This window comes from Phyllobates terribilis, unplaced genomic scaffold, assembly GCF_046119375.1.
Source record: "Phyllobates terribilis strain yellow unplaced genomic scaffold, ASM4611937v1 Scaffold_4__5_contigs__length_816908805, whole genome shotgun sequence".
Lineage (NCBI taxonomy): Eukaryota > Metazoa > Chordata > Amphibia > Anura > Dendrobatidae > Phyllobates > Phyllobates terribilis.
This window is the reverse complement of record NW_027362764.1, coordinates 309327218-309340831: the sequence shown is the minus strand read 5'-3', so window position 1 is coordinate 309340831 and position 13614 is coordinate 309327218. Positions and strand designations below refer to the sequence as shown.

General features: G+C 40.8%; 1 protein-coding gene across 8 annotated transcripts in view; it reads right to left on the bottom strand.

The window, feature by feature from the left end:
* Positions 1–13614, bottom strand: part of ATPSCKMT (ATP synthase c subunit lysine N-methyltransferase) — a 182619-nt gene that overhangs the window by 57333 nt on the left and 111672 nt on the right. For 7 of the 8 annotated variants that reach the window (XM_073678361.1, XM_073678368.1, XM_073678364.1 and 4 more), the window contains one exon: positions 5268–9126. The exons of the other annotated variant lie outside the window; for it this stretch is intronic. In XM_073678361.1, coding sequence (XP_073534462.1) covers positions 8923–9126 — 204 coding nt within the window. In that variant the 3' untranslated portion in view covers positions 5268–8922. Of the gene's footprint in view, positions 1–5267; positions 9127–13614 lie in introns of those variants that run through there. 8 annotated transcript variants of the gene reach the window in all.

Genomic DNA, 13614 nt, shown 5'->3' with positions numbered 1-13614 from the left:
TAGCAGCATCTAGAGCAGGGATGTCAAACTCGAACCGACAGAGGGCCAAAATGAAAAACTTCGATAAAGCTGATGGCCAACCAGTATACAGAAAAACTACTCATACGACCACAAATGCAAATAGGATTCATGCAGTCACTTGACGGCCCAACTATTTGAGGAGCACAAGGGAATTATGACCATGTGCTCATTGCACATTAACAGGATGTGGTGGTCTGCAAACACAGTGTGACTGCCTGCATTTTTTCTGAGGCCAGGCAACCACTTTACTGTTAGCGACTTCTTGTTTTTGATGGGGAGAAGGGAAAAATCTGCTGCCAGATATCTCTGGTTGTGGTTTGTTTACCCTAAACCACAAAAGGATTGGGCATTTAAAGGGGTTGTCCCTCAAAAAGAAGTTATCACCTATCCAGCTAATAGGTGATAAGTTATTTATCGTTGGGAGTCCAATCCCACCAATCAGCAGAATGAGGTACTTGTATCCCCCTTAGAATGGAGCGTCAATAGGCATGTTTGATTGCCTCTCTATTCATTTTCTATAGGAATAAAGCCAAGCACAGCACTCAACAGTCCAATAGACAAAGAATGGAGCCTGTGCACTCAATTTTTTTTTTAGCAACATCATTTTTATTTGAAGTTCCATGACACAAATACATAAAATAAATCAAATCTGAGAGGTAAGAGTGCCCATACGCAGGCTGGCCCTGTAACAACTCTATTCACATATTTAATTGGTATAACAGATATATCTTTATTCATAGATCAAAATAAAAGCTAGCGTTCTTAAAATTTTAACTAATAATCAAGTAAAAAAACAAAACAAACTAGTTTACATTATGTCTTATATCTTATTAAAGCCATCATGAATAACTAATGCATTTAGATCTATGCCAGAGGTCCTGGCCCATTGATTGCTCTCCTCAGCTTTCTGTTCTTCATTTTAAGTTAAACGAAGAGGACCCAAGTTATTTTTGAGATCTTCTAATATATGCCAAAGCAGTAAATGTAAAGGGTTCTGTCATTTTCCTTTTTTCTCCTATTGAGCAGCAATTTATAATAAACTGTTTCTTTTAGAAGGAGTTTGCCTGCTTGCTTTTATTACACAGGGAATCGTGTACTACCTCCATAAAATGCTTCATTTGTGCTATCAGTTCTGCAATGGGGGGGGGGGGCTTTAGGAGCTGTTTTTTCGCTAATATAAGCCAGGTATGTAATAACTCAAGGGAACTTCCTATTAGTTTGTTAGGATTGTTTATGTTACTCCAAAAATATAGCAGGGTTAGACAAGGCAAAAGGACATATCCTGGTCCCCATGTGGTGTTAATTATGTCAGCTACCTGGTCCCAATAGGAAACCGATGCAGGACAGGACCAAAGGCCGTGTAGGAGGTCAGAGTGTGGATGTTGGCATTGGGGCAAGCAATTAGTCTATTAGAAAGTGGGTCTTTTTTTGATAAATTAAAGGTGTATATCGCACCATGCATGATTTTGAACTGGGCTTCTCTCCATGATTCATTTATAATACGTTTCCTGAATAACCCCTAACCCGTTCTAATCTTCTCGGGGATATCCACATCTTCAAATTGTTGCTTCCAGTACTGGAAAAAATGTATCTGGGTGTGTTTCCACAAGGTTAGGTTTCATCGTATAGTGTAGATATTGCTTGAAAGCCGGAGGAGTGTCAGTGATCGTCGAACAGTGTGCTGCCTACCTGGCGCTCGAGTCCGGCACATCGCTGATCAGGTTGACAGATTACTAGGAGGGGCTAGTGAGGACCCAGCGGTCATGGTGCACATTGGCACAAATGACGAAGTTAGAGGTAGGTGGAAGGTCCTTAAAGATGATTTCAGGGAATTAGGCTGCAAGCTTAAAGCAAGGACCTCCAAGATGGTATTCTCGGAAATACTACCTGTACCACGTGCCACGCCAGAGAGGCAACGGGAGATTAGGGAGATAAATAAGTGGCTCAAGAACTGGTGTAGGAAGGAGGGATTTGGGTTCCTGGAGAACTGGGCCGACTTCAGAGTTGGCTACAGACTCTACGCTAGGGACCGGCTGCACCTCAATGGGGAGGGTGCAGCTGTGCTGGGTGAGAAAATGGCTAGAAGGTTGGAGGAGTGTTTAAACTAGGGATGGGGGGAGGGGGGGGGGGGAGTATTCATTTTATAGGTGGGGAAGCTAGTGCAGATAGTGACCTGGGCACAAATAAAGAAATTGGGGGTGGGGTTAGAACAGTCAATAAAGTAAGAAGGAATAGAGGTACAGAGAGATACATAAAATGCATGTACACTAATGCCAGAAGCCTCACATTGCATCACTAACAAAGCAATGGGGGCAATGTACATAGCAACTGGGACGTGACAGGTTCCCTTTAAGTTCGCCATGACGGAGAGTTTGATCTGTTCATACTGGAAATAGTCCTGTGGGGGTAGTTCATATTTTCCAAGAAATTTCTGCAAATGTTAGCCATAGAAGATGAGATATGTTCACAACACCAGCTTGTTGCCATTTTATAAAGAATTTATTCTCACTGCCTTGGGGGAATTCTGGGCTGTGCCACAACAGTAGGTGTTTTGAGATTCTGAATGAAAGGCCAAATTTTTTACTGACTGCTTTCCATGTAGAGATAGTACAGTATCCCTAAAGATCACTGTAGGAGAGCTGCTAAGTTATAGGGGGATGCATAGTCAGAATCTATCGAGTAATCTGTGTATGTATGTCTTTTATGGAGCCAATCTATTATACAGCGAAAAAGGCATTTTAGGTTATATTTTCTTTTACATGGAAAGTTAATGCCTCCCTCTTCGTTGGAGGCTATCAGTTTATTCATACTAATTCTAGGACGTTTTCCCTTCTAGATAAAATGAGTAAAAACTCTATTAAGTATAGTAACGTCTGAGTGTTTTAAGAGTAATGGTAAGGTTTGTAATTGATACATGAGCTTAGCTGTACTCATCATCTTTACTAAGTGTGCCCTACCCATAAAGGATAAGGGTAGATCTTGCCAGGCCTTTAGTTGATTAATAATTTTCTTAATAAGGGGGGGATAGTTTAGAGTGTATAGAGACAAGGGCGAGCGACCTATCTTGATACCCAAGTATGTAATATATGAGGAAGCTAACACGTCCATTTAGCCTCCACATTTGGATCCTTCAGACGGAACCTGAAAACCTATCTCTTCAAACAAGCTTACAGCCTGCAATGACCACACTGCCTCCTCAACAACACTGGAGCTACCACAACCCCTAACCTACTGTCTCCTTCCCCATTCCTGTAGAAATGTAAGCCTGCAAGGGCAGGGTCCTCTTCCCTCTGTACCAGTCTATCATTGTTAGTTTGTTTACTGTAAGTAATATCTGTACTTGGTATGTAACCCCTCCTTATGTACAGCACCATGGAATCAATGGCGCTATATAAATAAATAATAGCTAACGTTATGCCACCGAAAAATCCACTCGGAAATAATTTTTTTCCCCTCACGGTTAGGGGGAGTTTTTCGCATTTTTTGACATATAATTTAAAGCCGGAGTAAGTGCCGAAGCTTTTAAGTAGGTCGAGAACCTTAGGCAAATGATGAATGGGATCAAACAAATAATGTTGTCAGCAAAAAACAGCTGCCTGGAATGACCTCTTTGTGAACTGGATGCCTAAAAAAGTAAATGGATCTGAAAATATGCGGACTAAGGGCTCCAGAGCTAAATTGAAAAGGGGACAGTGGACAGCCTTTTCTCGTTTCATTTTCGAGGGGAAAGGGAGTGGACAAAAAACCTGGAGTGTAAACCTGGGCCTTTGGAGAGGTGTATAAATTAAGTATGTAGCTATAGAAGAGGCCTGTTAGTGACATTTTTGTTAGTACCTTATACAGCCATTCCCAATTTATGTTATCAAAGGCCTTTTCCGCGTCTAATGAGATGTTTGCTGGGTAATTTTTTAAGTCAGATGAGGTGTGGATTTTATCTACAACTAAGAATACTTTTCTGATATTCAAAGTAGCCGAGCGGCCCTTAATAAAACCCGCTTGAGCGGGAGATATCAGGTTAGGCAATATGGAGGCCAGTCTATCGGCCATTATTTTGATATCCGAATTTATTAGAGAAATTGGCCTATAAGAACTGGAGGATAAAGGGTCTTTATCCGGCTTTAATAGTAGTTTAATGTAGGTCATGTTTGCGGAGGGAAAAATGGGATAACCTTGAGATATTTTATTAAAGGTCCACTTCAACATTGGGGAGACTTCCACCACCATCGATTTAAAGAATTCGTTAATATAGCCATCAGGGCCGGGGGCTTTGTTTAGTTTCAAGTTTTTAATTGTATTGGTGACGTCTTCTGCAGATATAGGTTTATTCAACATGTATTTTTGTTCCTCTGAGAAGGTGGGCAACTTAACCTTGTCCAGAAGTATAACTGTGGAGGAGGGGTATTGTTTAGGGTTTTTGCAAAAGTCTTTATAAAAAGAACCTAAGATCTCATTTATTGTTTTAGGATTGGTGTGAATCTCTCCCTTGGAGTTTTTTAGCTGGAATATTCCTTGTGATTTTCTCATTCCTTTCGCTAAATTAGCCAACATCATCCTGGCTTATTTGAAAATCTATAGAATTAAGTTACTGATTTAGAAAGATAGAATTTTTCCCTTAAATCTGCATAGAGATTAAATTCTTTGTTTTTGTGACCACTGTTCTTTATTCACGAGGGATGGATTAAGTAAGAATTTGGTAAAGGCCTGTTTTAATTCAGTAGAGTTCACTATATTTAATTACTTACTTTTCTTTTATGAGAAAATGTATATGCTAGAATCTTCCCCCAAAGTACCGCCTTCACCATCTCCCATAATAGCATAGGGTCATCCTGGTGCACAGAGTTGTCAGAGATGATCTCTTGCCACCATAGTTTGAGAGAGAAGATGAACGATTCATCTTTACAAAAGTAGTTAGGAAATCTTAAAAGAAAGTCAGATCACCGGGGGAAGGTTGTGGATAACTCTATAGTTACTGACACATGATTTTAAATAACTGTCATCAATGCGTACCGTAATTAATTTGGATACCATAGAGGGGGGAGACAAATATATCGTCGATCTGGGACCACGAGTCATTTGCATGTGAAAAGTGAGTATATTCTCTATTGGTAGGGTTGAGAAGTCTCCAGGAATCCGTCAATTGACATGCGGACATAAGGGGCAAAAGCGCTTTGTCATGAATGGTTATTGTTTGAGGAGCACCCGTGATATCTTTCCTATCCTCAGGAACTGAGGCCACCGAGTTGAAGTTGCCTCCCACTATTTTATTAGGGTTAGAGTCTAGTAGGAGTCTAGTCTCCAGTTGTTTAAAAAAGGATTTGCTCCCTACATTGGGGGCATATATATTCTAGATAGAGAAAACTCCCTCCGGCATAGATATTATTAGGTGGGCCAGTCTACCCTCACTGTCGGTTTGTTGGCTGATGATTTGATGTGTGTAATGTTTATTAATTAGGATTAGGACCCCAGCCTTTCTGTCCACTGAAGAGGAACCATAAACACAGCCCACCCATAATTTCTTCATCCTGAGGAAATCAGCCTCTGGAAGGTGTGTCTCCTGTAGGAGGGCTATGTCAGGTTTTAAGCGTTTTAAATGCCTGAAGATTTTCATTTGTTTTTGGGGAGATCTCAGTCCTTTAACATTCCAGGTCACAATAGTCATATTCAGAGTTAAAGCACATAAACATAACTGGAGAGACAATTTGTAGGGCGATGATGGCATGTAGTTAGATTACATAAAAGAAAACTAACACAGAATTCAACTTTGTATACTAAACTTAAACAGTAAGTAACATATATAACACAACATGTTAGTCCAAGCAAGAGCGGGAACATTTTGTCTCGACTCACCGGGAAGGACCTTTTGCTGGGCTTTATTACTGCCCGACCATGTGTATGCAAAATAACAGTAATGTAGTCCCTTCCATTATGTTATATTTATTTTCTTTGTCAATGTTTTCAACTCACCCTCACCCCCCCACCCCCAACAAATGTAAATATGTCAACAAGGTCCCAAGAAATCGGAGATGAAGGGGGGTGAAAGTTCCGCTATTCATATGACAAATAAAACAGTCTACATCAGCATTTATTCAAGGAAAGGAAAGGAAATCACTTCTTATTTAACCTTACTTGTTGCATTCTTATAAGTTTTCGGTTCTCCTTTGCCCGCCCAGTTCGTAGAACTTTCTGGGGTCTGTGGGTAGCGGGACCAGTTGTCCGTCTGTGAGGGTAATTTTAGATTGTTAACAATTTGCTGTGCCCAAGAGACAAAGACCTCCGCCTTGTGAGGTGAAATAAATTCCCGGAAGGATCCATCTGAATCTTTCAATCGTAAGGTGGCAGGGAATCAGAGCTGAAAGCGTATTTTTTCTTTATCGAGCCTGATAGTCTTGCGTTTTCTGGTTACCTCCATGGAAGTGTCTTCAAAAAGCAAGATTTTATGACCTTGGATGATCAGTGGGTGGTTTAGCTGTTTATATGCCCGTATGATGTCTGCTTGATCATTGAAATCCATGATTTTCACGATGACCTGACGTGGTCTGGATGCATCCTGGTCATTGAAATCCAGGATTTTCACGATGACCTGATGTGGTCTGGATGCATCCTGGTCATTGAAATCCAGGATTTTCACGATGATCTGACGTGGTCTGGATGCATCCTGGTTTGTGGAGGTGGAAAGTGGAGGGCCAATCCGGTGTACTCTCTCTACCCTTTTAGCCTCTGGTAATTTTAGAGCGCTTGGAACGTCATTTTCACAAAGTGATTTCAGGGTATTCTAAAGGTATGACTCAGGTAGCCCCACTAGACGTAAATTGCTTCTACAGGAACAGTTTTCTAAGTCATCTATATGGTCCCTCAAAATCAGGTTTTCGGGAGCAATAGCTGTCATTCTGCTGTGGTCATCTTTTAAGTTGTCCTCTATGGTAGATATACGAGTTTCTAATTCAGTCAGCTGTTCGGCTTGTTCATCCTGCCTATCTTGTAGATTTTTCAGGGCAGAGTTAAGCGTAGATTGGATTATAGTTTTAATTTCAGGTAGCAATTTAGTCGTGACCTCAGCTGCTAGATCGGAAGGGTTCATTTGTGTCTCTCCCATTTTTTAAATAGAGGAAAGGGGTAGTTTGAGGCTAATGCCTCACTCCCCCCTCCCTTGTGTTTGGGAGAGTTGCTCATTTTGATTAAGTTTAGGAACCATCTTGGGGGGCCAGAGTCGATGCGGCGGGAAGAGATCGGCTGTTTTTGCCCGCTACGTAGGAGATAATGGTGCATATAAGCAAGTTTTATTCTGTAGAGGATGTCGTTAGTTCGGTGTCAGCTTCAAAAACTAGGAGCGTGTAAAAATTGAGAGTCAGGATGCTGAATGAAATGGACGGGGGGAGAGCATAAGCGGTATATCAAGGTTCACATGGTCAGCGCTTGAACCAGAAGACTCACAGATTCATAATTTGTCGCTGTTTTGTCTCATGTTTAGAGTGAGAAAAGTTACACAAAGCAGTGTCTATTGTCCAGGTATACCTTTTAGTGGCATTGTCTAGATCAATATAATGATGGCTTGCAGGATTATTTCATAAAAGTGGTTGCTTTTATCACTTTTGTTTTGACTATATTTCTTATTTGCATATACTTTTACTTTCTCTCGTATTGCAATTTCTTTACAGTCCACAAGATGACATTCAGAATTAATAATACTTTTTGGCATACAATCTAGTGTCTTTCTTTTTTTTTGTTTGAACTGCAAGTTCTTAAATGTCCACTAGATGGTGCCCAAGAACAAGAGATAAACTTCTGCAACTAAGATGGATATTCACCTCCTTTTTTTTCACCTTTTTTTCTTTTAATAATAATTGTTTTTAGGCAATAGAGGGGGAGGGCAATCCTGTGTTCACAGTGTAAATAAAATCCTGCTGTGAGAGGAGTAAGTGATAGGAGGGGGGGCTAATACATTCTCTCCCATTAATGATCTTATGTCCAGCTCTTTGTTTCCTCTTAATTAGACAGTGTCTATATGAATTTGGGGCCCGGAGGTAGTGTAGGGACAAGGTACAGATGTTCCAATAAGGCTCTCTGGAGATGAACTTCAGTAGGCTCTCTTGCGTGTGCTGTCTCCTATTCAAGATGGTGACTACATCAGCCCTTAGCAAGCGGGCCCGCCAGCAACACTCACCCTGCACGCAACACCCTGATCCCGGACACCGACCACTTCACTTGCATCCGTATGGCGTCAGTGGCAGCAGTGACGACAGATTATGGATCCTCACTGAACAGGATCCAGGGCCCGTCGCTTCAGGAACTAGGACAGGTAGGTGCCACACGCCTGACTGGAGTCCGGTGTCATGGGAAGAGAGGCCAGAGGCATCCACAGGTCTTCTGTCCACAGCGCCACACTCATGGATCCCAGACCGACCAGAACACTCCAATGGGAGCACCCGCAGCTGTGAGTCAGGTGTGCGTCCGTTCACTCCGTGTGTCAGGGCCTCGGGCCCCACAGTGGGCTCCGGGTTATCCGGTAGGCCGCAAATCGCGGCAGTGGCCTAGAGTCCTGAGGAGCAAGACTGGTGAGAGTCACTCTTTTATGAACCCATTAGCAGTGTTCGGAGTCATGGATGGGGGTTCAAAACCCTCGGATTAAGTGGATTTTAGATTGCTGTACAGGGAGCTCAGCCTCCGGACATGCCCCTTTATGCACTCTATTTTAACAAGAATAATAGGGCCCAGAGCCCGGCTCAATAAAGGTTCCAACAATCCGAACGCCACTGATCTATAGCTTATCACTTAGCTTGTTGCCGACATCTCAGCAACATGTAAAGGTATTGTGGGACTTGTCTTTGAGAAAGCAACATGCACATACAAACAGTTTGGGGTGTGACATCATACTGACAGTTTCCCTTTAAAACAATAGTGTGTCTATTTGTTCGGTTCTTCCATGGTTTTGTTCAACGATCCTGTAATACTGCTTTCATTCAATATCTTCATGTCATAAACCCATACAGTGTCTATTCCATGTCCAGAAATGTGGTCTGGTATCCAATTTGGAAAAGGAAAACGGCAAGCGATGACTCTTGAAGTAAGAGAGAGCTCAATTTGAAGTTTTTTTTCTAGCAATGGCATCTAAAAAATAAAAATATAATAAAAAATAAATATATAGTGAGCTAAATGTTAATGCATCTACAGTGAATCTAATATTTTTTTGTATCAACATTGTAAATTTTCCAAATATAGTTAAAGAGGCTGTCTGTTCTTAACCAACATGTCTGCATTCATTCTATGTGACTGCAGACTTGTGAATCCTCATATTTCACTCACTGTGCGCTGTGACGATTCTCTGGTAGTGGCAGCAGGAGGTCATGTGTCTGAATATGATTTTTCAAGGCCAATTTCCTACTAGATGGGCACGGCCTTGCTCAATGCAAGTGTTAAGTCGGAAAATGGCTGGAGATATGCATATCGCATTCTTATGGTCACAAGTTATTGGAAAATCCTCACAGAGCGCCCAATGCGAGGCTTTATAAGTCTGAAGTCACAGAGTGACTGCAGACTTGCAGGTTAAGGTTTGACTAACCTTTTAAGATTTTGGTGTTCTGCTAAGCAGTTCTAAAGAAACATAGAACTTATATCACTTACAAACGTTTACATACCCCAGCAGAATTTTTTGCTTTCTTGGCCTTGTTTCAGAGAATATGAAAAAAAAAAAAAAAAAAAGGTTTCTCCACTCATGGTTATTGGTTGGGTGAAGCCATTTATTGCTAAACTACTGTGTTTTCTCTTTTTAAATCTTAATGACAACCAAAAACATCCAAATGACCCTGATCAAAAGTTCACATACCCTGGTGATTTTGGCCAGATAAGCTCAGAATTTGACACAAATGGGTTTGAATGGCTACTAAAGGTAACATTCTCAACTGTGACCTGTTTGCTTGTAATCAGTTTATGGGCATAAAAGCTGAGTGAGTTTCTGGGATTCAGTCAGATTCTTGCATTTTTCATCCAGCCACTGACGCTTCTGGATTGTGAGTCATGGGGAAAGCAAAAGAAATGCCAACGGATCTATGGGAAAAAGTAGTTGAACTGTATAACACAGGAAAGGGATACAAAAAGATATCCAAGGAATTGATAATGCTAGTCAGTATCTTTTAAACTGTGATTACCAAATGGAAAATCAGGGGCTCTGTAAAAACCAAACCACGGTCAGGTAGACCAACAAAAATTTGGCCAAAACAGCCAGGAAAATTATTGTTCGGGATGCAAAGAAAAACCCACAAATAACATCAGCTGAAATTCAGGACTCTCTGAAAACTAGCGGTGTGGCTGTTTCAAGATGCACAATAAGGAGGCACTTGAAGAAAAATGGGCTGATGGTCGAGTCGCCAGAAGAAAGCCATTACTGCGCAAATTCCACAAAGTATCTCGCCTACAATATGCCAAACAGCACAGAGACAAGCCTCAAAATTCTGGGAAAAGGTAATTTGGAGTGATGAGACCAAAATTGAACTTTTTGGCCACAACCATAAACGTTACATTTGGAGAGAGGTCAACAAGGCCTATGATGAAAGGAACACCTTTCTTACGGTAAAGCACGGAAGTGGATCGCTGATGTTTTGGGGATGTGAGAGCTACAAAGGCACAGGAAACTTGGTAATAGTTGAAGGAAAGATGAATGCAGCACGTTTGGAGGCAAATTTGCACTCATCAGCCTGGAAGCTGCGCATGGGACTTACTTGGATATTCTAACATGACAATGATCCAAAACATAAGGCCAAGTCGACCTGTCATTGGCTACAGCGGAACAAAGTGAAGGTTCTGTCGTGGCCATCTCAGTCTACAGAACTCAATATCATTGAGCCACTCTGGGGAGATCTCAAGCGCGCAGTTCATGCTAGACAGCCCAGGAATTTACAGGAACTGGAGGCTATTTGCCAAGAAGAATGGGCAGCTTTACCATCTGAGAAAATAAAGAACCTCATCCACAACTACCACAAAAGACTTCAAGCTGTCATTGATGTTAGAGGGGGCAATACACGGTATTAAGAACTGGGATATGTGAACTTTTGATCAGGGTCATTTGGATGTTTTTGGTTGTCATTAAGATTTAGAAAAAGAAAAACACAGTAGTTTGACAGTAAATAGCTTCACCTAACCAATAACCATGAGTGGAGAAAAGTTTTTTTTTGCCATCATTCATATTCTCTGAAACAAGGCCAAAAAAACAAAAATTCTGCCGGGGTATATAAACTTTTGATCACAACTGTATACCACTATATTACAAAAAATGCAAAAAATTATTTAGACTTTTGTGTAATTGTGAAAACAGTTGAAAGAGTAGGTTTGCCTTGTTTAAGTTCTTTCTTACATGTATATCTACAAAAATTTGCAGTACTAAAAACAGTTTAAAGTTCTAAAACATTTCAATGACAAAAATAAGAAACCATGTCAGTGAGTTCAGACCTTTCGGTAAATACTTACATACATCATAAAAAAGAAATAAAAAACATTAGCAGCATAGTTTTTTTAGAATTATGCAATGTGCTATTCCTCCAATAAATCTATATAAATAAAAATGTAAATGTTAGTTTGTTCAAAATCTTAAATGTCTGAAAGTTCTTCACCGATTTCTTTGAAATTTTGACACAACATTGCATTTGAATACACGCATGTTTTTATATACAGTACAGACCAAACGTTTGGACACACCTTCTCATTTAAAGATTTTTCTGTATTTTCTTGACTATGAAAATTGTACATTCACACTGAAGGCATCAAAACTATGAATTAACACATGTGGAATTATATACTTAACAAAAAAGTGTGAAACAACTGAAAATGTCTTATATTCTAGGTTCTTCAAAGCAGCCACCTTTTGCTTTGATGACTGCTTTGCACACTCTTGGCATTCTATTGATGAGCTTTAAATGAGAAGGTGTGTCCAAACTTTTGGTCTGTACTGTAACTACTACGTTTTTATATACCAGCTATTGGACGTAAAAGCAACAGCAAGAGGTGGGTGTTACGAGCTCTGTACTAGGCTGACTCTCCCCAGCATTCTCTCCCCCCCTTAGTGACATCTCATTCATAAACCCTTCTCCCTGTCCTTCATTCGCCCCAGCCGCTGCCTGTGTTCTGCTCCTTTCGTGTCCCCCGTGGTGGTTGGGGGGAAGGAGAATGATGAGACAGTCTGTTCGAGGCAGAAAGACACTGCTGCTCATCACCACCACCGCCTGAGAGACAGCCGCCTTTTCTCTCCAGCACCGCTGCTGCTTCTTCTTGTCTGTCAGGTGAGTCATATTTCCGACTGCGCAACAATAAGCGGGGGAGGGAGGGAAGGAGAGAGGGAGACAGCACGGAGAGGCGCAGGCCGCAGTCTCCGCTCTGAGCACTGAGCTGGGCCCGAGCCTCACAGCAGTGAGCTGATAGCAAGCGAGTGCAAATCCCACTGTTCCACAGGCGCTATGATCTGGCCGGTACCGGCCCGGGACATGTGAAGTGGACCACCCCTTCCTCCTCTGCCGCCTGCCTTCATCTCTGCACCCCCTCCTGTGAAATTCCCTCTGTATTAGGAAATGGCATAACTAACAATCCCTGAGATGAACGGCTCCATTGTGACACCTGACAGCAAGTACCGACCTCCTTAGTGACCTGTGCACCTGTGCAGAATACAGGCCTGCAAGGGTCACAGGGTACAGGCTGACACCATGCCTGCCTGATGGGCACAACTATCAACAGCGCCAGCATTGCCCCATCTTTATATATATATATATATATATATATATATATATATATATATATATATATATATATATATATATATATATATATATATATATATATATATATATATATATATATATATATATATATATATATATATATATATATATATATATATATATATATATATATATATAAAAAGCAACACACGCTACACTAAATATTTTACCATTCCATTTCAATTTTTCCGATTTCGGATCCATTTACGATTGACAAATTTCCAATTTTACGATTCCATTTCAATGTTTCCGATTGCATTGTTAAATTGAATTGTCATAGATTTGATTTCTTTTCATATTGATTTAATTATTTTGTGTAGGTGAAGATTTCCTCATTCCTCACATTCCTATGATTCCAACGGATATGCCATTTCAATTCAAGAGATTGCAATTCCCAACTCGATTGTCGTTTGCAATCACCATCAACAAAGCTCAGGGCCAATCTTTCGAATTGTGCGGTTTAATCTAGACACGGATTGCTTCTCACATGGACAATTATATGTTGCGTGTTCTAGAGTCGGCAAACCAGAAAATCTCTATATTTACACAGACAATGGAACAACAAAATATAGTATACCCACAAGCATTGTGAACTTAAATATCTTGGAGACGTGCGCGTTCTCTTTTCTTTGTTTTCCATTTATCCAAACTGAGCCACAGCAACGCGTGGCCGGGTACAGCTAGTGTATGAATAAATTGACAAGTATGTTTTGCCAGTTGGAGGGGTGTCCAATCAGTGCTAGATGCGTAGGGACAAATCTCATTGGCAGGGAGAAAATTAACCCCTAGTTGTCAATATATTCATAAATATTCAGGAGCAACAAATCAGGAATGA